The 25,423-nt window shown below is 46.5% G+C and overlaps 1 protein-coding gene across 2 annotated transcripts in view; it reads left to right on the top strand.

Moving 5' to 3' along the window:
* PPP2R2A (protein phosphatase 2 regulatory subunit Balpha) overlaps window positions 1–17,694 on the top strand; it is a 415,049-nt gene extending 397,355 nt beyond the window's left edge. For both annotated transcript variants that reach the window (XM_085632765.1, XM_085632766.1), the window contains one exon: window positions 16,715–17,694. In XM_085632765.1, coding sequence (XP_085488891.1) covers window positions 16,715–16,994 — 280 coding nt within the window. In that variant the 3' untranslated portion in view covers window positions 16,995–17,694. The remainder of the gene's footprint in view (window positions 1–16,714) is intronic.
* Window positions 17,695–25,423: the final 7,729 nt, after the last annotated feature.

The raw sequence follows: 25,423 nt of genomic DNA, 5'->3' as shown, positions 1-25,423 counted from the left end.
ACTGAACACAGTAAAGAGTCACTCACTATAAGAGTAGTCACTCAAGGATCAGCAAACTCCAGTGCAAGCACCAGAGCACAAAGCTCTGCCAACTGGGTGGTACAAACACCCAATGTCTGCGTGTGTACGACATCAGACTTTAATTCCCCATTTACGAAAGTACCAGCCACTATTGCTCAGGCCACTTAATAAGCATGTTTAGATTCCGTCGCCGGTTGCGTCGAACCGTCAGTATAGATGAAACAATGGTAATCCTCAAGCGGGTGCAAAGACATAGGAGCTGGATGAACAAATTCATACTGCAAATACTCCTGAGTCTGCAATGAGGCATCCAAGATGTAAGTGACATCCGGAGACGTCAAAGAAGTGGCCCATTGTATCAAACGCAGATGCAAAGCTTTAGAATTTGGTACACTGGCTTTTGTCACTGCCTCTAGGGCAGGATACGGTGTGACAACCAACATGTGTTTCCCTTGCAACAGTGCTCTCTCTTTCAGAATCTCCATCTGCACTGCAGTCAAAACTTTTCCGACAGTGGAAAAGCGCATTTCACCCGAAGTGTACAGGTGTGACTTGTAAGCAATAGGGACTGTGTCTCCCTCATTGAACGTTAAGTACGTGAAATCCACTGCGCCAGGCACAATTCTTATTACCAGGTTAGTGTGGTTATCACACGTCAGTAAGTATTTAGAAGCAAGAAGATCTGCCTGCAAAGATTGCAGGATAGCTGAATGTTCTGGCAGCCAGCTCGATTTTGAAAAAATAGGTTGTACCAAGGCATATGGCGGCTTGATACGCTGGGTATAATCAGGAATGTAACTACGCCCGAAATTCAAAAAACCCAGCAAACATTGTAGTTTTTTTCAGAGTTGTGGGAGCGCGCAAACATACGCATTTCTCCAGGAAGTGAGGTGCTAAACCTCGACCTTCTTCGTTGAGTTCATAGCCCAAAAACAATACTGTATACTCTGCAATGTGTGATTTTGCCAAGTTAAATTTGTAACCGATGTCCTTAAACATCATGATGCGGTGAACGCAACACAGATGCGGCCATAATTAGTCGTCTGTGAGATGGATATCATCAACATACGAGTACGTATCAGGGTCAATGCTCTCAAACAGAGACTACACGCGTTGCAAAGACACCAGGGCTGTTTTTGTAGCCCATGGCTAATCTTTTGAACTGTTTGTTTGCCGCCAGAAGTAGAGGCTGTCCACTGACTGCTAATAGAGGACAGTTTATGGCTATAAAAGCCATTGGAGATGTCAAGTGTGGTCTTAAACTTTTTTCTCACGAGACTATCAACGATGGCAGAACTGTGGGTGTTTTGTACCGCGCAGGTCCGACAAAGAGTTCAAATGCCGATAATTCAAAACTAGGTGGTACGACCCATCAGGTTTGGTTACTGTGAAAAGAGGATTATTCATGGGTGACACACATGTTTCAATGACACCTTGATATTCTAATTGTTCAAGGATTTCTTCGACGTGAGATCTAGCTTTGCGGCGCATGGGATATTGCGGTTGTGGCTGGAGCATAGACCGTAATGGAATCTCATGGCTTGGCGACAATTTATCCCACCCAACCTGAGTACGGTACAACGCCGGAGCAAGCACTTGTACCCACTCTTCTGCAAAGTTCTGAGCTTGCTCCTTCGGCACAGTGTGCGCAAAAGATGGGAGGATTACCTCCCCCCCTCTGGGAGCGACCAAAACGAAAGCTGGGGGCCAGTCTGCCTCTGCTAACAAAATGTCATATGTAGAGGTCAGATTTTCCCAAAAAATCCCTTTTATGGTACGTTGTATGTCACCTTCTATTAAAAGGACTATGTCATATAGTCTGTCAGGGGGAGCCACTCTAGTGTCAGCAGTTTCTACAGTAATAAATGTCAGTTGCTGTCTTCAGATATGGATGCAGTGCTTGCCGCACTATTGTAACCTCCGCTGCGCTGTCTAGCAGCGTTAGTGCCCATGTCCGGTTCCGAAGCTGCGTTCTCACTATCTGTGGCATACCTCGCTGTTAGTGCAGCAACCTTCTTTTTCTGAAACTGGGGCCGTTGACGTGCAAACTCTTCCTGCTTGCCTTTACCATCAGCCGGGCAGGGCTGTTTACGTCCTTGTGGAGCACCCCGACCTTTGCCACATTCGTACGTTGGCCCCTCTGTACTTTTGGCTACTGGTACAACCCTTCAACTTTTGTGGTGTGTGATTTTTGGCTGTTTAGTGAACCCGTATAGGTCCTCAGGTTGGACCATCTGTATAATTTTTGGCTGATTGGTAAGCCGCCTGTGGTGATGCCCACAGGTCTTTTATGTTCTTGACCTCTGCTGCGGGTTTTCACTAAGAGGTGTTCCCCTGTTTTTTTTCGGGACGTGTCATACCCTAGGTGGGGTACTTGTAGGCTATTGGATAGCTCTGTCCTAAGCTGGGCAGGTATGGATACCTTCTCGGGTTCCTTGCGTTTCCAGGCGTCACTGTATACCGCTTGGTGCAGTCTTTTTTTTTTTTCCTTCCGCCTTAGGGCAGCTTGCGCTGCTCCAGGTTCTGTCCCGCTCAGTATCCGCTGGTGTTTCTATCCTTCTTCTGCAGGGTTTGCCTGTCTTATATTTTGCCGTTTGTGCTGTGGGATATCTGCTTCTGTGTGTTTTGCCTTCCCTCTTCAGTCGCTGGCTCGCCAGACCGACTTTTGTCATGCCGTCTACGGCGTCGTGTCTTGGTGTTTCCACCTTATCCAAGGTTTCGGCCTGGTCCTCTGCTTTGTGTTCCAGGGGGGCTAGGTTATTCCGGGTGTTCGCCTGTGTTCTGGTTGGCGGCTTTAGGTCTGTACTACATATTTCTCGCTTCCCAGGGGTCGCTTCGTTCCCTCCCCCCAGCCTTCCCTCCCCCCAGCCCCTCCCCCCCCCGGCTGCTTCTTGGGGGGGGGTTCTTCTTCTCTTTATCTTCTGGCCGGTTACACTACTCTTTGTGGGCCGGGTTGTGCCACTGGGACGGTCCTTCTCTGGGCCTTGTTCTGGGGTTCCCTTGCCTCTGTCTTCGTCTTGCTCTCGGCTTGTTCTGGGCACACTACTTCATAGTATTTACCAGCTGCCTGCTGCGCACGCCTGGTAGTTATGGTCCACATCCATGAGCCTCGGCGTGTACCCGTGTGCTCCTGTCCCTTGCTTTGCGAGACTGTCTTCCTTCTCAAGTTTGCGCTTATCGGCTGTGGGGCCGTTCCTGCCTTGTCCCCTGCCTCGGGGCTGATATCCGTTCAGCTGTCCCCTTCGCTGTGTGTGTTCTCCTGAGGTGGGCTCTGCCTCCGTTCCACCTCTTCTTGTATTTTGTGGGTGGTTCTTTTCTTCCTTTGGTACTCGCTTAGTGCCGTCTGTCCCTCTGGGTTTTCTGGCGGACGCCCTTTGCCCTTCGTGTAGGCTTGTGGTATCCTGGCCTTCTCCTTGTTCTTGCTTACTTCTGCTCTGTGGGGGCTGGGCCGTACTTCCTGTCCCCATGACCCATCCCCTGTTGGGGCCCTGTGTTCCAAGCTGGTGAGGTTCTCTCGCAGACCCTCCTCCCCTCTGGGTATGGCTAGGATATCTATTCTACGTTAAGGAATCTGTGGCTAGTAGTCTCTATCAGATGTACAAGTTACTTTCCTTCGGTAACGATGTATCTGGTAGAGACGATTCTAGCTGCAGATTCCTTCACGGCCCGCCCTTCCTCCCCATTCTGGGAGGACCCTTTAGCTTGGTCTTCTGCACTCGCCTTCCTCCGGGTGGCTTTGTCTTCTGCGGGTACCCTCTTTCACTTCCTCTCTGGCAGGATACTTCGTTCTGTTTATTTATTCCACTCCTTTTCTGGTAATTGGACGGTAAGTTCATGTGTACTTCTGCATCCCTACACCCTGGTTATTCCAGTGTGGGCCCTACTCATAATCTTCTCCCTTTTTTCATTGCTTGGGGTTTCTGCCTCCTCTGCAGTCCTCTGGGTTGGGGTCTCTTGGCTGTCCCTTACCTCTTTACAGGGGATACGACACTCCTTGATGGTGTTGTCTTGGGGTGTTTTGTCGTTACTCATCTGTTTCGGACTTGTTGCCCTTCACTTTTATAGATTGTGGTTGCAGACTTTGTCTGCCACGACATTTTTCACAGGTCTTTCTGCCTCCAGGAAGGATATCGCCTTCACTTTGCAGGGTTGCTTCTCAGAGCGGTGCTCTGCTCTTTCCCTTCCATGACTTCAGTCACACAGTGCTTGTCACTGTCCCTAATGGTGCTGTTCCTCACCATTCGCTTCTTCCCTTTCTGTTTCACTGATTTTTTTCGCACACTGTTCCCATACTAACACAGTTTTGTTTGTGATGGCTCCGCGTTCTCCGAAGAAAACTGACGTCAGCGTGCCGGGGTGGGACTTGTGACCTCGCTGACTTCACGACCGCGGACAACATCCGGGCGGAGTTGCGTGGTGCCGACCCACGGCGCGCAGAGATGCTGTGGCAAAAGTTTTTCCGGATCCTGTCTCACGTCTGTGGATATTTCTACGTTAAGGAATCTGCAGCTAGATTCGTCTCTAACAGATACATTGTTACCGAAGGTAAGTAACTTGTACATCTATATGCTGCAGACAGATGCTTAAGCAAGACGTAACATTTTCCATTCAAAAGGTGGCAGAACCATACAAGGAAAAGCAGTCTTTTATCAAGACCCATGCCACCTGTGGGCTAAAGATCTTTTTTGAACACCAACCTTAACCTTAAGACTGACACCTTGTAAGAAGCCTTTAGAGTGCAAGATTTAAGTCTCCTTCTCAGCTAAGATTCTGAGCCAGAAATGTGCCTGTTATTTTCCTAGAGAAAGCTGATATCTAAGAATGCTCCAACTAGAGTGAAGGAGACTGATTAGTGCCCGCTTAGTATTTATACCCCCTGGACACGCATTGTGGTGAGAATAAATAGGTTATTTTGAACTGTGCTAACCTAAGTGCATTGAGCATACTATAGGGGGTTAATCCATACCTGAGCCTTTATTCATGCTACCATAGAAATTCGTACCAGGAGGGAATTGTCACCTAGCCTAGAGAAAAGGAAACCCAGAGGAAGAAGAAAAGGATAGCCGATTGAGACTGTTAGCCTACCACACAGTTCACTAAATGATGCCTGGTTATTACTTGTGTAGTATTTCGTTTTGGTGTGTAATAGTGTACTTTTCCTTTTAAAAGTAAAGCACTGTTGGACAGTCTGTTATTGTGCTGTTGTGTGGTAGTTGAGTTCTGAGCTCGAGCACCACCCACAATACCTTTCTGCTAAGCTTAGCTGCTTGCCATTGCTGCAACTGCCCAGGGCTATACTTTGCCCAGTTTACAGACCCATAGATGGATTGACCTCTGGAAATCAGAGGTAAATAACTTCAACGCTAATGATTGAGGCCCAGTAGCTCTTGCTTGGCCAATGGGCTGCCCCGATTGGGGTCTGGCAGATGAGATTTATTTTCTATTATGATTATTTATACTATTCTGTACAGTATTTCATTTGTCTGCCTGTCCTTTTTTGTTCTTTCTCTAAAATATCAGCTTATTTCACATTTCCTATAAATCTGTCTGGTTCATGTGACTTCACATTTCCCTCAGGGGCGTAACAAAGGCCCCCGCAGCCCCGCGGTGCGGGGGGCCCCCGAGCTGCAGAGGGCCCCCACAGGTACAGCTGCGAAGTATGGTTATCAAAAGGCAAGCATAGAGACTTTGAATACAGAAAACACCGCCATTCCCAATTAATGTTTTCTAAATTACCGTTTCCTGCAATTTTCTGTCAAGATGGTTTAAAATAGAAGTGCACAAGTCTTCATTAGGATCATGTGAGGCCACTTCCTGTGATGTCATGGGGGTCAAGGGCAAGTGACGTTACATCTTCCACTGCTTTCATTTTCAGATTGCTACTGCACCGCTTGCTCATATTAGGACATTTTTGTTTACAGAAGCCACCTACCTAATAGGAACTCATTGAGGTGACTGGAGACAGCAGGCACCACGCCAGAAATAAATCTGTACAATAGTGCAATTGTACAAATATCACCCTCAGTAGATGAGCGAGCGCTAGTGCACCACACTGAGAAAGGGGCATCCCACCGCATGCAAAACATGGATCCAGTATCTATGACATTATTGTAGCTTTCCTGCAACAAAAGTTGCCTTGCACAAAACAGGACATTCTGTTATTTGCCGGACACCCATTCATTCACCAAATGTTTCTGGAATATTTCCAAACTGTTGATCTGGAAACCCCTCCTTCTTGTCACAATGGGAAAAGGAGATTCCTAGAAAGTGTTCAAGTTAAGGGCACAACAAATCTGCTCCACAGATTGCTGCCTGTGCAATGCTATAGAGACATTGCAGAGCCAACCTGTGTTTCGGGCTTTCACTGGTTGGTTGAGGCAACACGCTTCAAAGGGGCCTGCTCCTTACTAAACACCATGTGAACAAGCTCTATTGCCACATTATCCAGTATTAGGGTATCTTTCATAGATTCACATGCCTGAATCATTCCCCGTCGTCGGGATGGGAGTCACCGGTAAATAACAAAGCAATGTCTAGAAGACATAGAGTAACAGGCCCCAAAGGGCCTTAGCTTAGCAAGCTATCCACGTCCTTATGTAAAAAGGACCAAAGTTTGGCCAGTAGCCAATCAGCTAGCACCACCCTCTAGAACCCTCCTGGAAGGAGCTCTAGTCCCTCAGATTTTCTACCGCACGTCGTGCTAAGGGAGTCTCCACTGAGCTCTGCTCATTGCTTCTGGATTTCCAGTGCTTTCACTCAAAACTTTCTTGATTTGTCATGGCTGATACTAAGAAAGGACTCTTTAGATCCTGTGCTTCCTGTGGGAAGAAACTGCTTCACGTGGATGATCAGCATAAGGACTGTCTTTATTGTCTGTACCCCAGCCACAGCGCCAAAGACTGCAAGGTATGTCGTACCTTTTCAACTAAGACCCTGAAGGATAGAGAGGGGCGCCTTTTAATCTGGCTGCAAAGGCTGAAGGACAAGGACTCTGGTGTCCTCTGAGGAGAGTGAGAGTTCTATTTCTTCTCACTCCTCACGCAAACGACCAAGGGCGTCATCTCCGGGCCCTTCGTCGCAGCCACCTCTTAAGAAGACACACAGTCTTCAGAGGTTCTGGCCTCGCCTCTGCCAGGAATTTCCTCTCCTCCAGATGTCCAGGTTACTTTTAAAAAGCCAGTTTCTGCCCCGTCGCCGACGACAACCTCGTCGACGGTGGCTCCATCGACAAAAAGACCTCAATCGACGGCAGTCTGTGTAACGTCGACGACGACGATATCGACTGTCACGTCCCATTCAATGACCACATCGACAACGACGACACCATCGTCGACGGCAGGTAAAATGATTTCGTCGACGCTGAAGATCAGAAAATTGTCGTCGACAGCCAAGCCGCCGACGACATCGTCGACAGCAGGATCGTCGCCCGCCTCATCGTCGAAGAAAACATCGTCGACGAGACCTTTGCCGTCGACAAGTACACCGTCGACGAGACCATCGTCGTCGACGCCATCGTTGACAAAGAAACAATTCTCATCCTCCTCGCTGACGACGACGCCGCCGTCGATTACTTAGTCGACGCTGTCTCACATGCCTATTACACCGCCTACCATTCTACCGTCGACGGATATTGACTCTGAGACGCCCAATACATATGTGCACCTCAAAATCACCAAACGAGCACTAACTCCGGCCCTTACATCGCCCAGTAGGGTCTCTACCTTACCGCCTGCTCAGCTTTTTGAGGAGGAAGATTCAGGGGACGACAGTATGTTCCCAGCTGCGACAAGCCCTTCACAGCTACATGTGAAATACCACGATACCTCAGACTATGAGGACATGGATCAGGATTATCAACAGGTTTCACCTCCACAATATGTGCAGCCACCACCTTCCATGGTTTGCCTGCCTGCATCACTGGTCACGGATCTCCAATTCCTGATCACGGACTACAAACAGCGGCTTCCGGCGCCTCCTCCGACGCCAGTTGCGCCGCCAACACCAAGGCCAAGACCGCCGCCATTGGTACTGCAATCAGAGCCTACTCCAACGCCACTTCCTCCCACAACAGATGAGGAAGAGCCTGAAGAGGGAGAACTTCAGGAGGTCCATTCTCAACATGACGAATGGGATGATTACATCCTTCCCTGCCAGACTTCTCCTGCCCCTACCACGGCCGACTCGCCTCCAGAGGATATTGGCGGCTTCCATAACATCGAGAGAGCGGCCCAGCGCTTTCAAATTCCAATGCCCTCGCATCAACAAGACTGTTTCCTTTATGATTTTAAGGAACCCTTTAAGAAGTCCGTACGGGCAATTCCACTTACAGACTACATTTGGGAACAAGGAATTAAAATGATGCAACATCCTTCCTCTGTTCCTCCAGTGTTACCACGCCTGGACAAAAAATATAAAGCGCCAGACACAGCTCCGGCTTGTTTCACGGGCCATCCGAAGCTGGATTCGGTCATTACGCAGGCCGCACAGAGGGAGGTCAAGCAACCCGGCTGCTCTAGTGACAGCTCCACCTGATAAACAGGGCAGGCGCTTAGACACCATAGGCAAACGTTTTTCTTCAATGTCGGCCTTAACAGTGCGGGCCTCTAACGCCCTGGCACTTTTGGGGCGTTATAATCGTCAAATGTGGGCAGACATTGCACCATACATGGCAGACCTGCCAGAGGAATCCAAAGAAGATGCAAAAAAGATCTTGCTCGTGGGAGAAAGACCTGCCTCTGAAATAATAGACTGTGCAATGGATATTGCTTCCACGGGTTTCCGACAACTAGCGGGCGCAGCAGTTCTCCGACGCCAGGCTTGGCTAAAGGCAACCTCCTTCAGACCGGAGGTCCAGACCAAGTTGTTGGACATGCCGTACGATGGGCAACTTCTGTTTGGCACCCACATTGATGAGGCATTACAGGGGATTAAAAAAGATACGGATACTGCCAGGGCATTGGGTACCTTACAATTCCGGAACCCTTCCTTTCGGGGTTCCAGGGGAAGAGGTCAATCCTCTGGTAGGGGAGAATTCCACCAACTCTCTTCATTCTCCTCCTCCCAGCAACACCGTCCGCAATATCAACAGCGACAACAATCCGCATACACAAAGTCCTCCTTTCGTGGTAAAGGTGGACGCCAAAAGGGAACCGCCCGATGGCAATGACTTCCAACTACGGCCGGTCTCCACCTTCTCGCCACCCTCGAAGATAGGCTGCAAAATTTCCCACTTTCTCCACAACTGGCAAAGAATTACTACGGACCGTTGGGTTCTACAATTAGTACAATTCGGCCATTCCCTGGAATTCATACAAATCCCTCCTCACACCCCTCCCCGCCCAACACTTCACAAAAACCTACGTCTGTTACTTTTGGAGGTGAAGACTATGCTCCAAAAAGGAGCTATAGAGCGAGTTCCCCCAAACCAACGGGGAAAAGGGTTCTACTCCCGCTTCTTCCTCATCCGGAAAAAGGAAAAAAAATGGAGACCAATATTGGACTTACGGAATCTAAACAAATATCTGAAACAGCAGTCGTTTCGTATGGTCACCATTCAGGAGGTATTACATCTACTCAATGCGAACGACTACATGGTGTCGTTAGACCTGCAAGACGCCTATTTTCATATTCCGATACATCGCAACCACAAGAAATTCCTACGATTCGTGGTGGCCGGCAGACATTACCAGTTCCGGGTCCTGCCGTTTGGCCTCAAATCGGCGCCCCGCATTTTCACCAAATGTCTAGCTCCAGTGGCGGCCTACCTACGCCATCACCATCATCAGGTCTTTCCTTATCTAGACGACTGGCTGGTCAAGTCTCCATCTCTTCAGGGCGCGTCCAGGTCTTCCAACGCCTGTCTAACGCTCTTCGATTCACTAGGGCTAACTCTCAATCACGAGAAATCCGTCCTTCAGCCGTCTCAGCGCATGAACTTTCTGGGCGCTACTCTGGACACGGTACTACGGAAAGCTTTTCCATCGCAGGAACGCAAAGACAAGCTGCAGTCGTTAGCTCTCTGGATAATGTCCGAAAAGACTCTGTCAGTGCGTCTCTTCAAATCCCTTCTCGGGATGATGTCTTCTTGCATTCTCTTGGTTCCGCATTGCCGTCTCCATATGCGACCCCTTCAAGAAGAACTGTCGGATCAATGGGTACAGGGTCCTTCAACGTCATCCAGGTCACCCCTGTGATCAGGAAGGCTCTACGATGGTGGGTGTGTCCCCAGAACCTTTCAAAAGGCTTGCCTTTCTTGCTTCCTGCAGCACCTCACATAATCACCACGGATGCTTCCCTGGAGGGCTGGGGGGCTTTCCTTCAGGAGCTTCAGATAAGCGGGAAATGGTCCCCTACAGAGAGGGCACTTCATATCAATCTCCTTGAGCTGCGCGCAGTCTACCTGGCTCTGGTGGCTTTCCTCCCAAGAATCAAAAACTCCATGGTGCTTGTCAGAACAGACAACACGACGACAATGCACTATTTGAACAAGCAGGGAGAAACACGCTCGCTGACACTCTCTCGAGAATCACAAAAAATTTGGAGTTGACTACTCAGTCACAACATCTCTCTTCGAGCAGATTATGTGCCAGGTGTCCACAACGTGTTGGCAGATTCCCTCAGCAGAAGGCAGTCAACATGCCACGAGTGGGAACTGGACCAGCAAGTCCTCAACAGCATCTTCGATCAATGGGGCACCCCTCTTCTGGACCTATTCGCCACCCAGAACAACGCCAAATGCCAACACTTTACAAGTTGGCATCCCCAACGAGGGTCTCTGGGGAATGCCTTTTCGATAGCATGGTGCAACGTCTTTGTGTACGCCTTTCCGCCGTTTCCCCTGATTCCCAGGGTGCTACCGAAGATGAAAGCGGAGCCCTGCACTCTGATATTGATAGCCCCAGCTTGGCCACGCCAGCACTGGTTCACGGAGCTTCACCTCCTCTCCCTGGAAGCTCCAATCAAACTGAAACCGTTTCCATGTCTGCTAACGCTCCACAATCAACAGGTTCAGCATCCGGATCCGGCATCTCTCAGGTTATCTACATGGCTCCTGAGTTCAGAGAGTTCCAGGGCTTAGACATTCCTCCGGATTGCAGACAAATCCTAGCTCGGGCTCGAGCGGATAGCACCAACAGAACATATTCATTGAAATGGAAACGATTCTGCATATGGTGCAAAACAAACAGGTTACACCCTCTTTCTTCGACCCCGGAACAGATTTTACTGTACCTCCTGCACCTTGCAAAATCTGGTCTAGCTCATGCCTCCATCAAAGTACACCTAGCAGCGATATCTCGCTTACGGAGATCCTCTACAGGTCCATCCTTATGGTCTCACAGACTTATCAAACAATTTCTTAAAGGGCTGTTCAGAACTTTTCCTCCAGTAAAGCCTGTACCACCGGCTTGGCATCTTAACACGGTTTTGGCTCAGCTGATGAAACACCCGTTTGAGCCAATCCACAGAGCAGACCTTAAGTATGTATCCTGGAAGATTGCACTTCTACTGGCCCTTACCTCAGCAAGACGAGTTGGAGAACTCCAGGCGTTCTCCATCCAAGACCCTTTCATTCAGTTCAAACGGGACAGGGTCATTCTTCGAACAAATCCGAAGTTTATTCCTAAGGTTCCGAGTCAGTTCCACCTCAATGAACCTATCATACTACGTTCATTCTTCCCGAATCCACAAACTGGTGCAGAAAAGACTCTTCATTCATTAGATATAAAGCGCTGTCTCAAGTTTTACATTGATAGAACTAAAACATTTCGGAAGTCTAATCAACTTTTTGTGGCATACAGTAGGCCTAGAAAAGGGCTTCCGCTCACCAAACACAGTATCTCCCGCTGGATCTCTTCAGCCATCACCTTCTGTCACCAACAGGCAGGACGTCCACTGCAATCAGCAGTTCGTGCCCATTCCACAAGGGCGATGTCTACTTCCATGGCACTGTTTGCAGGAGTGCCCATTGTGGACATTTGTAGAGCGGCCACATGAAAGACGCCGCATACATTCACCAGGCATTACTGCCTGCACACGGAGATCATAAAGGATGCTGCAGTGGGTCAAGCGGTACTCAGTCATCTATTTCAATAAAGGTGAGCCCTTTCCTTTTTTCAGCCCGCCATCCTGGTCTCTTTACACACATTTCGCACTGTTATGTTTACATTACCTGAGTCATAGTTCTCTGATACTTTATCTATCACATGGATATGTTATTATCTAGTGACTGTATATTTACTGTACCTGCCGAACTGTGCTTTGTATTGCTTACTATTCTGATTCAGGCATGTGAATCTATGAAAGATACCCTAATACTGGATAAGGAACGCGTTACTTACCTGTAACTGCGGTTATCCAGTATTGGTATCTTTCATAGATTCACATGCAACCCACCCACCTCCCCTGGAAGGGCTCTCTTGGATCTCTCAGTGATACAACTACTTAGCACTGTGCTTACGAAAATCTGAGGGACTAGAGCTCCTTCCAGGAGGGTTCTAGAGGGTGGTGCTAGCTGATTGGCTACTGGCCAAACTTTGGTCCTTTTTACATAAGGACGTGGATAGCTTGCTAAGCTAAGGCCCTTTGGGGCCTGTTACTCTGTCTTCTAGACATTGCTTTGTTATTTACCGGTGACTCCCATCCCGACGACGGGGAATGATTCAGGCATGTGAATCTATGAAAGATACCAATACTGGATAACCGCAGTTACAGGTAAGTAACGCGTTCCTTCCCACCCAACCCATGGTTCTTTTGTGAAAGGACATTCCCTCTGTGTGCTTCGAAGAGAGGAAAGGCACTATTTGAACTCCCATATATCAACATAACTAAAACTATCTTTGTTGTTTAAAACTTGCCTCCACAGAGTTAATGGCACTGTAAGGAAATCCTGCTATTGCCCAACGCAACAGTATTCATTTTACTGATATTAGGAGGATGAACATACATTGTTGGCAAACCGATCAACCCAGTAAACAAATTATTTCTCACAAACATGCCCTACAGAGCCAACAGAAATCTTGTGTGTAAGACCATCCAACACCCTCGCATGCCCAACAAAGCATGAAAGTAAGCAATGGAAAAATTCTCTGGTAACACCATATTATTCAACACAGCTATATGGACAATACACAACTATTCATTGATATTGAGTGAAATAAACGGCAACGTCCTGTTACTCACCCAGATGCAGAAACACACAGGGGCCTATTTACAAGCCCTTTGCGCCGCTGGTGCGTCACTTTTTCCTATATTAAAAATGACGCAACAGTGGTGCAAGGGGCTTGTAAATAAGCCCCACAGTGCTGTGATTCCAAGCAATCTTTGGCACAGTGGGAACACACGGGCAGATTTACAATAACTGGCACATCCCTGCATATTAGCAGGGATGCGCCAGTTATTTTGCGTGACCCAAAAACCTCCTTGCACCACCATGGATGCGCCGCGTTTACAATGCGGCGCACCGTGGCGTAAGGATAGACAGCTGCGTGACGCATCTGTTGGCGTAAGGGTGACGCTGGGCTGGAGTTGTGTCGCAAGCGCGACACAACTCCAGCACTGCTCACCGGTGCCCTATACCTAATATGCTGCGTCACTCCTTACGCCTGCTTCAAGCAGGCATAAGGATTTGACTCAGAAGGGACGTAAAAGTGACTCAGTGAAATATTGTAGATTTCACTGCATCACTTTTACGGGGCTTTCTTGCGATGGAACGCCCCCCTGCATACATTACACCTGACGCAGGTATAATGTAGCACTGGGCTTTACAACGTGACGCATCTCACTAGATGTAAATATGTTGCATAGTGGCGCATTGTTTACGCCGCCGCTGCGTCACAAAAGTGACGCAACAGCGGCGTAAAAGTGTCGCAAGGGGCTTGTAAAGCTTCCCCACAGTGTCTTTCCTTTAATCAAAAAGAAAGGTCACTAAACACCAAGCAGAACAAAGCTTCTAAGTGCTGTAAAACCTACTGAACAATGATTGGCTACCGCGACTCCGGACAGATGGAAAACCAAGAGCAGTCCCCTCTGGGCTGCAGAGAGGCTTCAACGGCACACAAATTGTAGACTTGTGCTGTAAGAATAGTCATCATTAATATAAATGGGATGACCCAGAAAAATGTCAGAGGACCTGGGTATTAATTGGTACAGAAAACAATTGGTCCTAGATAATATGGTTAAATAATACAATCAGTGATAATCATGTTTCTTATTCATAAATGTTTGAATCCTGAAATAAAAAAAAGGAAAAAACAAGAAAAAGCAAGGCCAAATACATTCAAATTAAGACAGTACCCACTGGTATAATTATGCCGAAGAAATAATTTATTCGTAGGCAATTGTCCATAGTTCAATTCAAAGCATACATTTTACTTGAACAAAAACGAGGGAAGCGGGGGGGGGGGGGGGGGGGGGGGTTACTACCAGGCAGTGTGAAGAAAAGTGAAGAGTTGGTGCTCATGTGAAAGAAAAAAGAGAATTAAGAACACAATATTTTTACAATATACAATATCTAAGACCGAAGTCTTTAGGTTTATCAGGCCTGCCCCTACGGTCATTCAGAACTTTAGACGTTCTTATTCTTTAGTCACATCACAGTGATACTTCATCTGTGACCATGGTAGAGGGGTGGGGGTACATAGAGTACAGGCCAAATGGGGGGAAATTCATCGACGTTTCGACCCAGCGTCTGTAAAGACATGTAAAGTGATGTGCAAAATCACACAGGAAAACCTGTGGGATGAACCCTTTCAGGACGAAAACCCTCACCCACCATAGGTGGCATGCTTCATCATTTGGGTTTCTCCTCTCGGTGAGGAGTACAGGGTGGGTGGAGGAGATGGACTAGAGGGAGTGATGAACAGAGAGAGGCAGCAACAGAGAAAGAGAATGAGGGGGACAGGAGTGGACATAAGTGATGGAGAAGAGACCTTTGTGTGGTCGAGAACGGAAGGAAAGAGTGCGAGAGATAAAGATAAAAGGGGAAGGAAATGACAAAGCAAGAAACCGGAGTGAGTGATAAAAAGGAAGTGATGGAGAGACTCGAAGGAGATGATCTGATGGAGACATACAGGGAGGAGAGTGAGTGATAAAGAGTGAGCGATGAGAGGGACAAAGAGGATAATATATGAGGAGGAGAGTGATAAAGAGACGACGATAATATTGTCTGATGGAGACACGCACAGAGGAGAGTGAGTGATAGATAATGATTGACGGAGAGAGACAGCGAGGATATTTTGTGATGGAGACACAGGAGAGTGAGTGATAGAGAGGAAGTGATGGAGAGAGACTCGAAGGGCATAATCTCACCTGAACCCACAGACCACAACCCTTGAAGAAGCACTGATATCCTCTGAAGCAGACCTGTGGACAGTGGAGTAGGCAGACCTTTTGCTTACCTCACCCCCCCCCCCCAGACATGTACCCTGTGAAAGTCTTACATGAAGAGGTCAACCGGAGGGGCCCCTTCCAGGTATCCTGCAGGGGGGCCCCCTCAAGTTTCGTTACGCCACTGATTACCCTCCTGTTTTCCTATGAACAAGATGTCTACCTGACATCTCCATCAGACTGCCACCAAACAAACACTCATTTTAGGAGTCTGTGATGAACCAGAAAGTTCAGGGCAAGAGTCGAGAGCTGCATCTCCGGGCATGGAAATGAAGACCTGACATCAGCATGCCGGAGTGGCACCTATGTACAGCTGTGCTGCGCTTCTAGAGGTAGAACAAGGTGGCTTTGGAATCTGATCGTGCCACCTACCGGTGCGAGGAAGTACCTGCTGGAAACAGTTTCCAGATCTAGTCTGGCGGGAATTCAAAAGGTGAGTCTGCGGTTTGAGTAGCCATCAGAAAGAGTGTTATGGATTTAAGTAAATTGTTCTACCATTCTTGAGCACATGGTTGAAGGCCATAAAACATGTTCTACTGTTTGCAAAAGCTCAGTGAAAGAGAGCTGTTAACCTCATTTTATTAGTCTACTATAAAGCTGACAACCACATCGAGAAAATACCCTGCTTTACATAAAACATTGCTAGCCACAAGATTCTGGAACCCTCTGCCCTAAGAAATGAATTAAGAGTAACGTTTGTTAGCACTGTGTAGAATGACTTGTTTCCTTGCATCATTTTGTAGCTAAGGCAACATGGCATTTGACTACCAAGAGACATACTTGTATCGCTCTAGCAATGCAATAAATCAATCCCCCACTGCCATCATACCAGTAGGTTTGTATGGGAGAGGAAGCAAAAACGAATTTTTTTTAAACATTGTAACATAACATGATTATGACATTTGAATAATATTACAAATTGTTTTGCAAACATGTTACTTTCCATAAAATGAAATAGCTGCACATAATCAAGAGTATCTTGGTTTCAAAATTTAAGCTGATGCATACCAATTTATTTAAAATTATGTACTTTTAGTGTTCATTTTAAGCCTGTTCCTGCTCATATATCCAATCATGCATGTACTATTTCTTGCATTCTCTTACGTCATTAGTTAAAGGGAAAACCATAGTTTAAACATACATCCGTTAAAACATGTTAGTCTATAAATTGTAAAACATCTGCGAATCAGTTTTATTGACTTAATGCTTATGAGTTTTCAAAGCGTTCTCATATTTGGTTGAGTAGCTGCCTTCCTTTTCCATCATACTTTACACTAACAATAAATATATTTTTGATTTTTTTTTATAGTGTTGTCATGACTGGATCTTACAATAACTTCTTTAGAATGTTTGATCGAAATACGAAACGAGACATTACCCTGGAAGCATCTCGAGAAAACAACAAACCCCGTACAGTTTTGAAACCACGTAAAGTTTGTGCAAGTGGCAAAAGGAAGAAGGACGAAATAAGCGTTGACAGTTTAGACTTCAACAAGAAGATTCTTCACACGGCTTGGCATCCCAAGGAAAACATCATTGCTGTTGCTACTACAAACAACTTGTATATATTTCAAGACAAAGTGAATTAGGGGCGACAATCCTTGCAGGATGGTCCATTTCCTGCATAGTTGAGATAGTTGAATCTAGAATTTGTACCTGTAAAAGAAAGCGAGAGAGGTCCATAGTGGCACCCCTTTCCAGTGTTTAAAAATGTGCCATGTGACAACACATTTTTATAGCTACATGGAGAAAGCTCCGATGATCCATCAGCTGTGCTGTTCTCCATGTCTGCTAGCCATTTAGGTAAGGGTAGGGCACTTTTTAATTTAATGACTACTTGCACCATCTTGCCTAATGGACTAGATTGGACTGTATCAACGTTGGTTTACTCCACTTTTTTAATGCCTTCCATTGTGATGACGTCAAATCCAGTGAAAGCCTTCAGTCATGCTATGGGATTTAATTGTGTAACCTCATTACTGTATCATTTGTGGCCGCCCTTTTTTTTATTAAATACAGCTCATCCTTGCTGTGGCTTGTAGCATTCCTCTCCTGGACTCCTTCCTTTTCTCAAGCTCCCAAATCCACCCAGTCCTGGTGGTGGTGAATAGAATAACCAGCTGAAAGCACACAAAAATGGGTCAGTTCGGAGTCGGTGGGGGTCTGTATTGCGAACAAATGTTTTAATGACAACTGACTGTAATCACTCCTTGCCATTTCTGGCACAAAACAATAAAAATAGAAAGAAAAAGAAAAAACTACTGAAATAAAATTAAAAGAATGGAGAAACCTGTTTTTTTTTCTTCTGTTTTAATCTATTTTTGGATGAGATTTTTTTTTTCCTGTTTCTGAAAATGTTACTTCTAATGGTGGTGATAACCAGAAACGAAGCAACAGTTTCTGAAAAAAATATTTAGTTCCAAGCAAGCGCATGCTTTTTCTCTCTGGGCATTTTTATCTAGGCATCACATTTTAGTTTTTTTCTGCATTTTGTTGGTTAAATCTGTATTGACTTTACCTGATATTCTAATGTGCTTATCATGTGAGAAACTGTTATACCAGCTGTCATTCACATGCTGGATATTGGGGAAACCTAGATCCAGCCTGCTCTGTTAATTAGAATTCAAGATGGTTCTTCATAATTGTCCAATAGATGCAAGGCCCAGAGAGATTTCCTTTGGAGAGACTGCTCATTGCTCTAAATAACAGGGATTACCTGCAGGTAAGATCGTAGTAGCATAGGATTAGTGCAAATGAAGGGAATGACACAGTGAAAAACATCCTCACTATTTTCAAACTGCGCCGAATCATCCCTAGGTGCAAGAAGTGGTGATTGGATGTTTTGGTGGGGCAAACAAACATATGGTACCTGATGACCTACGTGAGCAACACATTTATACAATACTTCCAGTAGAGTTGCGGGCATGGGTTGGCTGTTGGTGCGTCTAAATTAAGCATTGTGAACATAATCGGGCATTGTGTAGGTTTCTGATAATTTGTTACTGATATAGTCTTAAACACTTCTGAATTACTATCTCCCTGCTACCAATTTTGGTGTGGCCCAATCGGAATATCTAAAAACGTGTTCAGGGAAGGTTTTAAAGCAAATATACAAGTTCCTCAAACTGTGCTACTATTCTAGACCTCACAAGCACTACAAAGAACAAAAAAGTAGAATGATTACCATTTACTAACATACTTATTTCTGGATAACTAAATCAGAGTTGTGCTCAGTTCTACCTCCTCTCAAGAGTATAATTAGGATTCTGGTACAGTCTCCACTTTCTATACCGATATGGCCTTAATGTTGGACATTTTCTTAGTTATAGGACTCTTTGAAAATCTTGGATGACTTCAAGAGGCCATGGATTTTGAGAGTCAAGAAAAATGTATTTAGTTCTCCAGCATTGGATATAATATAGATTTGAGTTCTTGAATATCTCCCCATCATCCTGCTTTGAGTCTCCAATGACATTTTAATTAGCAGTACGCAGCTTTGAAACTCAGGCATTGTAAGACACCACTGTCTTTAGCACAGTCACCTTGTAAATGTCCTAACTAGATACAGCAAAGTGAATATGCTTTAATCTCCGCTCCAAAGACAGGCCATCATAGCTTTCTACAGTTATTTTTTACAACCATGTATGGAATTTCAACCAAAGACATGTTTATGTATTGCTTTCATAAGGCAATCAGCCAATAGAGTAAGATGATACCAGACCTCTGTGTGACAAAAATGATGACTTAAACGGAAGACAGACGGATTGAAATACAACTTACTTTGAGAGCACTACATTAGGATAACTTTTCTACTGGAAGTACAGATAACTAGGACTATAAGAAAGTATTTTTCCTTTAGGCCTTGAAAACCCTTGCTTGCGGGCCGCATGGGACGAAACACGTGTTTGCTGACCTTATGAGAAATAGTTCTCCATTATCACATATTCAGTTAATTACGTATAAAAGACTAAACTGCTTCAAATTTGTATGACAAACTTTGGAAGACCCTATAACCGAGAATCTAGTTTACTAAGTACATTTACATGATACTACCTGTTGCTCAGGATAACTCTTAAAGCTTGTAATATATTCACCCCCAAAGCCCAGAGTGTACTACAATTATTAGTCTTTGACCACAATAGAACAACTTCCGATGTTCAGTCTCTAAGTGGATGTTACACCTTCTGCTCCCTTAAGAATGCACAAACAATTTTTCAGTTGAAAATGCCCCCGCATCTCCCCCTCCCCCAAAGGCCCCCCCCCCAAATAATCAAAGACTTCAGTAGCTAAGTCCTGGAGAATATTCCTCCTCTTTCCTTAGAATCCAACTTACCAACTCGGGTCACAATCTAACTTGCCACCAAAATTCAGGTAAACATCTGCTATGTCTAGTGCCTCCGTACCATTGACTAAATCTTTCTCGCCCAAAATTTGCATCATTGATAGCTTCGATAACTTCATGCTCCTGGGTCTTGTCTCACCCCTTTCACCATTGACAACCAAGTCACAGAAAATGGCCATACGCTTAGTGACCAATAAAACCTTTTCAACCTCTCCAGCCCTTTTGCCCATCGAGTAGCCTGCACAAACATCTTCCATAGCATATCTTCTTGCGGTCGAAGTCTTCAGGTAAATCACAAGAGAAACTTTAAAAATCCAAGTGGGACTCTGGCCGCTCCACCACTAATCATCTCCAGAGAAAACGCAAGGGTGTCTTTGTGTCTCTAAGTCTATTTTTCATTCCACTGAGGAGTCTATTCCAACCATGATCGCTGTGCACCCTGAATATCTGGTCCGCCAGCACAGCTGATCGAAGCCTTTACAGAGGTCATGCTTCACATCTACAAACTTCCAGCTCACTCTTCTACACCTTCGGGCTGCAAGGATACGCAGGGGCCCCCAGTCAGGTTATCACCGGTGTCGGTCTTTGGCGTCATCTGTGCCCCTCAAGCCCAGTTCGGGTTCTGCACTGGCGTCTGTTGCCGTCTTAGATTAAGGCACCAGAATCTGTACTGGTCCCTTGGACTTAGATGCCACCTCCACTAGTTACTGACTCAACCAATGCTGCACCCAATCCCAATGTGATTCAGCCAATACTCAAGCCTCTGATTTGAACACAATACCGTTACAGCGCAGTTGTGCACAGACATTGCACCATGTTTTGCTCACACTCTGTCCAGAGCCAGCCCTATAGAGACAACAGTGGGGGTGATGGAGACGAGTATATAGGCACCACCCAAGCGCATAGACATCAGTTTCTTTCTGGTCATTGTCGACACCCTCAGATGCAAAGTCCAAAAAGCAATTGCTCATGTAAGAGTGCAGATCTCCAATTCGGGATCTTTTTAGATGGAAAGGAGTCCATCCTACAGAATGGCAAGGTGGGAAAGCAATGAGGAATCGATGGTAGAGTATCAATCAGCATGAAAATGTCACTTACCCAGTAAACATCGGTTTGTGGCGTATAGTGCTGTAGATCCACGCTGTGCATACTTCTGCTATCTAGTTTTGTGCAAGTTGTTTTTCTTCAAGGTCTTTAAAGTCACAAGGTTGTACCATTATGCTGCTAATCTTTAACATGCTGCTAATTATTTATTGACTTTAAATAAAGTTTTGACAAAATTCTCTGTATTTTAGGATTTTACATGCTATTTGTTAGAAAGTGTTTGACATTTTAATCATTCGCTTTACCGCCTAGTAATTCGGGTTAACAGCTAACTCCTAGTTTTTGTCTGGTACCATTGATGCTCTGTAATACTCTCTACACTTTTTAGTCACTTCTTCCCGCTATTTTGCTATTTGTATTGTCTGCCTTAAGACTGACGTGTAGTATGTGTCGGTCTGAGACAATTTTTCCTCCATCTCAAAGTCCTTTTCTAGATGTAATTTTTGGTTGGCATTCTAGCCTTTCAATGCGTGGCCACGGTCTTGCCTATTTAAGATGGACTGCTGCACTGCTGGTGTGCCAAAGGCAAGCCCACCTGAGTCAGTCTGCTCACAGGCCACGCTCCTCACTAGCCATTTTGCTGGTATTTTTTCACCAAATTGCCGGACTTGACTCATGGGAACTCAAACCCACACTTAAGGTAAACATTCTTATAAAGTTGGGCAAGCACTATGTTCGAGGCATATGAGCTGTAGATCATATGCTGTGCATAGATCGCCATCTAGTGTTGGGTCCAGATGTTTGCACTTTGTTTTTCTTCGAAGAAGTCTTTCCAGTCACGAGGTAGGTAACTCCCCTTTTCGGTGATCGTGCGCATGGGCATTGACTCCATTGTTAGATTGTTTTTTTCGCCATTGGATTCGAATGTATATTGTTGTGCTCCGGTTCAACACCGTTACTTCGGTTTCCCACGGCGCACAAGATACTCACCCTTGACGGTATTGTTTTTGATCGCGTCTCCCTTTCTATCGCACTTCGTAATTACTTAAAATAATCTTTCAAATGGAAAGTTGGTGGAAGGCCGTCGGGCCTACCCGCGTCGGATCGACCTGCAGATGATGGATCAAACTCCCTTCAAATTCTGCCCTCTGTGTCACGTGAAATATCCGCCCACTGACTCACACAAAGTGTGTAAGCTGTGTTTGTCTCGGAACACAGAGAACAAGACTGCGATGCGTGCCAGGCTTTCTACTACAAGAAGAAGGTTCTCCGCGACCGTCGTGCTTGACATCGTGACATGCAGAGCCAGCACACTAACTCCATTCTGAACATCTTCGGTCAACAATCCAACGAAGAGACCGGTGAGGAGGAAGAGCAGATCGCTATCTCAGAACTCTACTCCGACCAATAGGACAACATCCCACATGGTCAACGTACGGCAAGTACAGCTCCCCCCTCGTCCCAAGAGACAATCCCAATCAAAAAGAAGGCTCCTGTCCAACCTGCGTCCTCAGGCTCTGGTTTGCACTGAGATCACGCTTCTGACGCCCCTGTGGCTAGCACCGAAGCCAACCAAAAGACCTTCTAGCTCCGAAAAGACTCCCTCCAAACCCAGTTCGAAGCACAGACCTTAGGGGTCGAAACACAGGTCCGGCTCCAACCCCTACCATTGGGCCCTGAAAAAATAGTCTGATCCGAAGTCATCAGCGGTTTCGACTCCGGCACCCAAAATGTCGGCGCCCAAACAGACAGATTTACAGAAAATGGCTACAAAGCACAGTTTTGAGATACCAATCGAAAAACCGGATCCAAAACAAAATATCCATCCACAAACTGGCCATATCACCACTAAAGTAACTCTAAAAAGGGCTGATGCAGAAGAATATCACATCCCTCTAAAGAAGAGATCTGTTGGAACTAACCCTTCCTCTCCTCCTCTTCCACCTATTCTTCCTTCATCACCATCTTCCCCTCATGTTCAACCAATTTCGCCAGAACGTTCACCACCACATACACCTGACAACCAATATGATGGGGATGATGATGATCAAGATGGGGATGATGATCAGCCATTACAAGACCCATGGGCCGATTATAACACCAATTCGCCCACGGGCAATGGTCCCGACCTGTATCCTACCAAACCCTCTCCACCAGGTGATAGTGTAGGCTACATTGAGTTACTGGGTAGAGCTTCCGACTACCATGGGTTGCAACTACATAAGGAGTCATTAGAAGATGATTTCCTCTTTGAAACCCTCAGTACCTCGCAGAAGTCATCACATACACTACCCATGCTTAAGGGGATGGTCAGGCATGTAGATGACAATTTTCATTACCCTGTCAGAGCTCTTATTCTTACCCCTAGAAGTGGACAAAAAGTACAAGCCAGCACCATCAGACCCAGTATATATAAGGGAACAATTGCCACTAGACTCCCTGGTTGTGTCCAATGCAAGAAAAAGGGCAATTTCCCAGACTACAGGAGAGGCTCCACCTCCTGATAAAGAATCAAAACTCATTGACTCTTCTGGGAAAAGGGTAGCTTCTCAGGCAGCCAATTTCTGGCGCATCTCCAACACTCGGGTACTGTTAGCACGATAAGACTGTGTGCACTGGGATGAAATGGAACAACTAATACAGTATTTACCCCTGGAACACAAATCAAAAGCACAAGATTTGGTTCATGAAGGCAAACTTATTGCGAACCAACAAATAAGATGCTCTCTAGATGCTGCAGACACCGCTATCTGATAGACTTCTAGCTGCAGATTCCTTAACTTTGAATTTCCCAGGTGTCCGGCTGGATCCAAAACTTTTGCTGAGCAATACCCCTTGCGCGTCCTCGGGTGGCTCCATTCGGGTCTGTGTGTCGTCGATGACGGTAGCGTCGGTTAGGACGTCGTGGTGCCTACATTGGGCCACCTAGGCGCCCAGACGTCGGTTCTCTTCTTGCCGCGCTAGTTAAGCACCAATCCGGAAAGAGCTACACCTCTGACACTTTTTGGCAGGCTTTTTCTCGACTTTTGTCAATCTTTGAAGACTTCGTGTGCGAGGGATGTCGGGTAGGAAGACAGGTTTTAAACCGTGCTGGACTTGTTCCCACATGATGTCGGTTAACGATCCCCACTGTGTTTGTTTGTGGTGTCTTGAATGCGACCACAATTCGAAGTCCTGTTCAGACTGCCTGGCGATGGCTCCCAATACCTTGAGGGAGCGGGCATTGAAGTTGCTCGCGGCCCGGCAGTCGACACCGTTGAGCGAGATTCTGAGGAGGTCACGATCTTGATCGAAGAAGAGGAGTTTGCGGTATTGTTTTTGAAGCCCAAGTCCTTTTCCTCCTATTTGAGGTCATCTGGACACTCTGGGAAGAGGCACAAGAAGAAGTCTAAGTGGACTTCGACTTCACCTCAACCGGCGTCAGTCGGTGATATAGAGGGCAGCTGAGGTCCTTGGAGTTGCCCTCAATACAGGTCAGGACTAATCTCCTGATTGAAGTGCTTCAACCTGGGGCTTCCACCGCTGAACCCCTTTTGCACTTTGAGGCATGTAAGAACGTCCTACTAGGAACTTTGTCCAAACCTAGCACAGGGGCTCCTGTGAACAGGACGATTGCATGCCGCCATCGCCCAGCACCGGGCTTCCAAAAGTTCCTCGGCCAACACCCCACCCCAGAAAGTTTGGTGGTGCGGGCCTCTACTTCCCAGGGCGCATTCCCCCCTCTCCGGATAGGGAATCCTAGAGACTTGACTCTTTAGGGAAGAAGTTTTGTTCTTCCTCCAGTCTGGCATTGTGGTTGATGAATAACGCATGCTTATTGGGCCGTTTCTCCCATTCCCTTTGGGAGACGGTTGCGCATGTGCTGCCACAAGTCCCGGAGGAGGCCCTGGCTGTGAAGGACGGGAGAGATGCGGTAAAATTCACCATTCGGTGTGGTTCGGATATGACCGATTCGCTAGGCAGGTCTATTTCATCGACAGTGGCCTTGACTTCCTACAACTGGTTTCTCGGGGTTGTCCAAGCCAATTTGATGGACATGCCCTTCGATGGAACCCGCCTTTTTGGGTAAAAGGCTGATTCGGCCCTGGTCAGGTTCAAGGACTCTTAAGCTACATCCAGATCCTTGGGCCTCTCCTTTACTCCTCGTGGCCTTTCCTGGCAACGGAAGGGGTTTCCACCTGCATCAGCCTTATTCTAGCCACCGTCCCACACAGACTTCCCAAGCTGTGCGTGGACGTGGGACATTCCCTCCTCGGAATGGAGGTCAGAAGTCGTCTGCCACACTGCCCCCAGCAGGCGCAGCCTCCAAGCACTCCTAGGCTGACTCTACAGTACCACACTACTCCAATGGGTGGAAAATTAGTCATCTCCTCCGCTCGAGATATATAACAGACAAGTGGGCCTTGCAGATCGTGCAGGAGGGCTATTCTCTTCCTCACACTATTCTGCCAAGTCAGGAACGGCAAGCGGAGGATCACTTAAAACTGCTCCAAGAGGAAGTTACGGCTCTTTTGGCCAAATGAGCTATAGAAAGGGTTCCAGTTTAGAAGTAGGCAGTGGCTGTTATTCCCGCCACTTTCTGATTCTGAAGAAGGAGGGTCTTTGGCCCGTTTTGTATCTTCGAACCGTCAA

Source organism: Triturus cristatus, chromosome 11, assembly GCF_964204655.1.
Source record: "Triturus cristatus chromosome 11, aTriCri1.1, whole genome shotgun sequence".
NCBI classification, from domain to species: domain Eukaryota; kingdom Metazoa; phylum Chordata; class Amphibia; order Caudata; family Salamandridae; genus Triturus; species Triturus cristatus.
The sequence above is the reverse complement of the archived record's forward strand: the minus strand, read 5'-3'. Positions and strand labels throughout refer to the sequence as shown.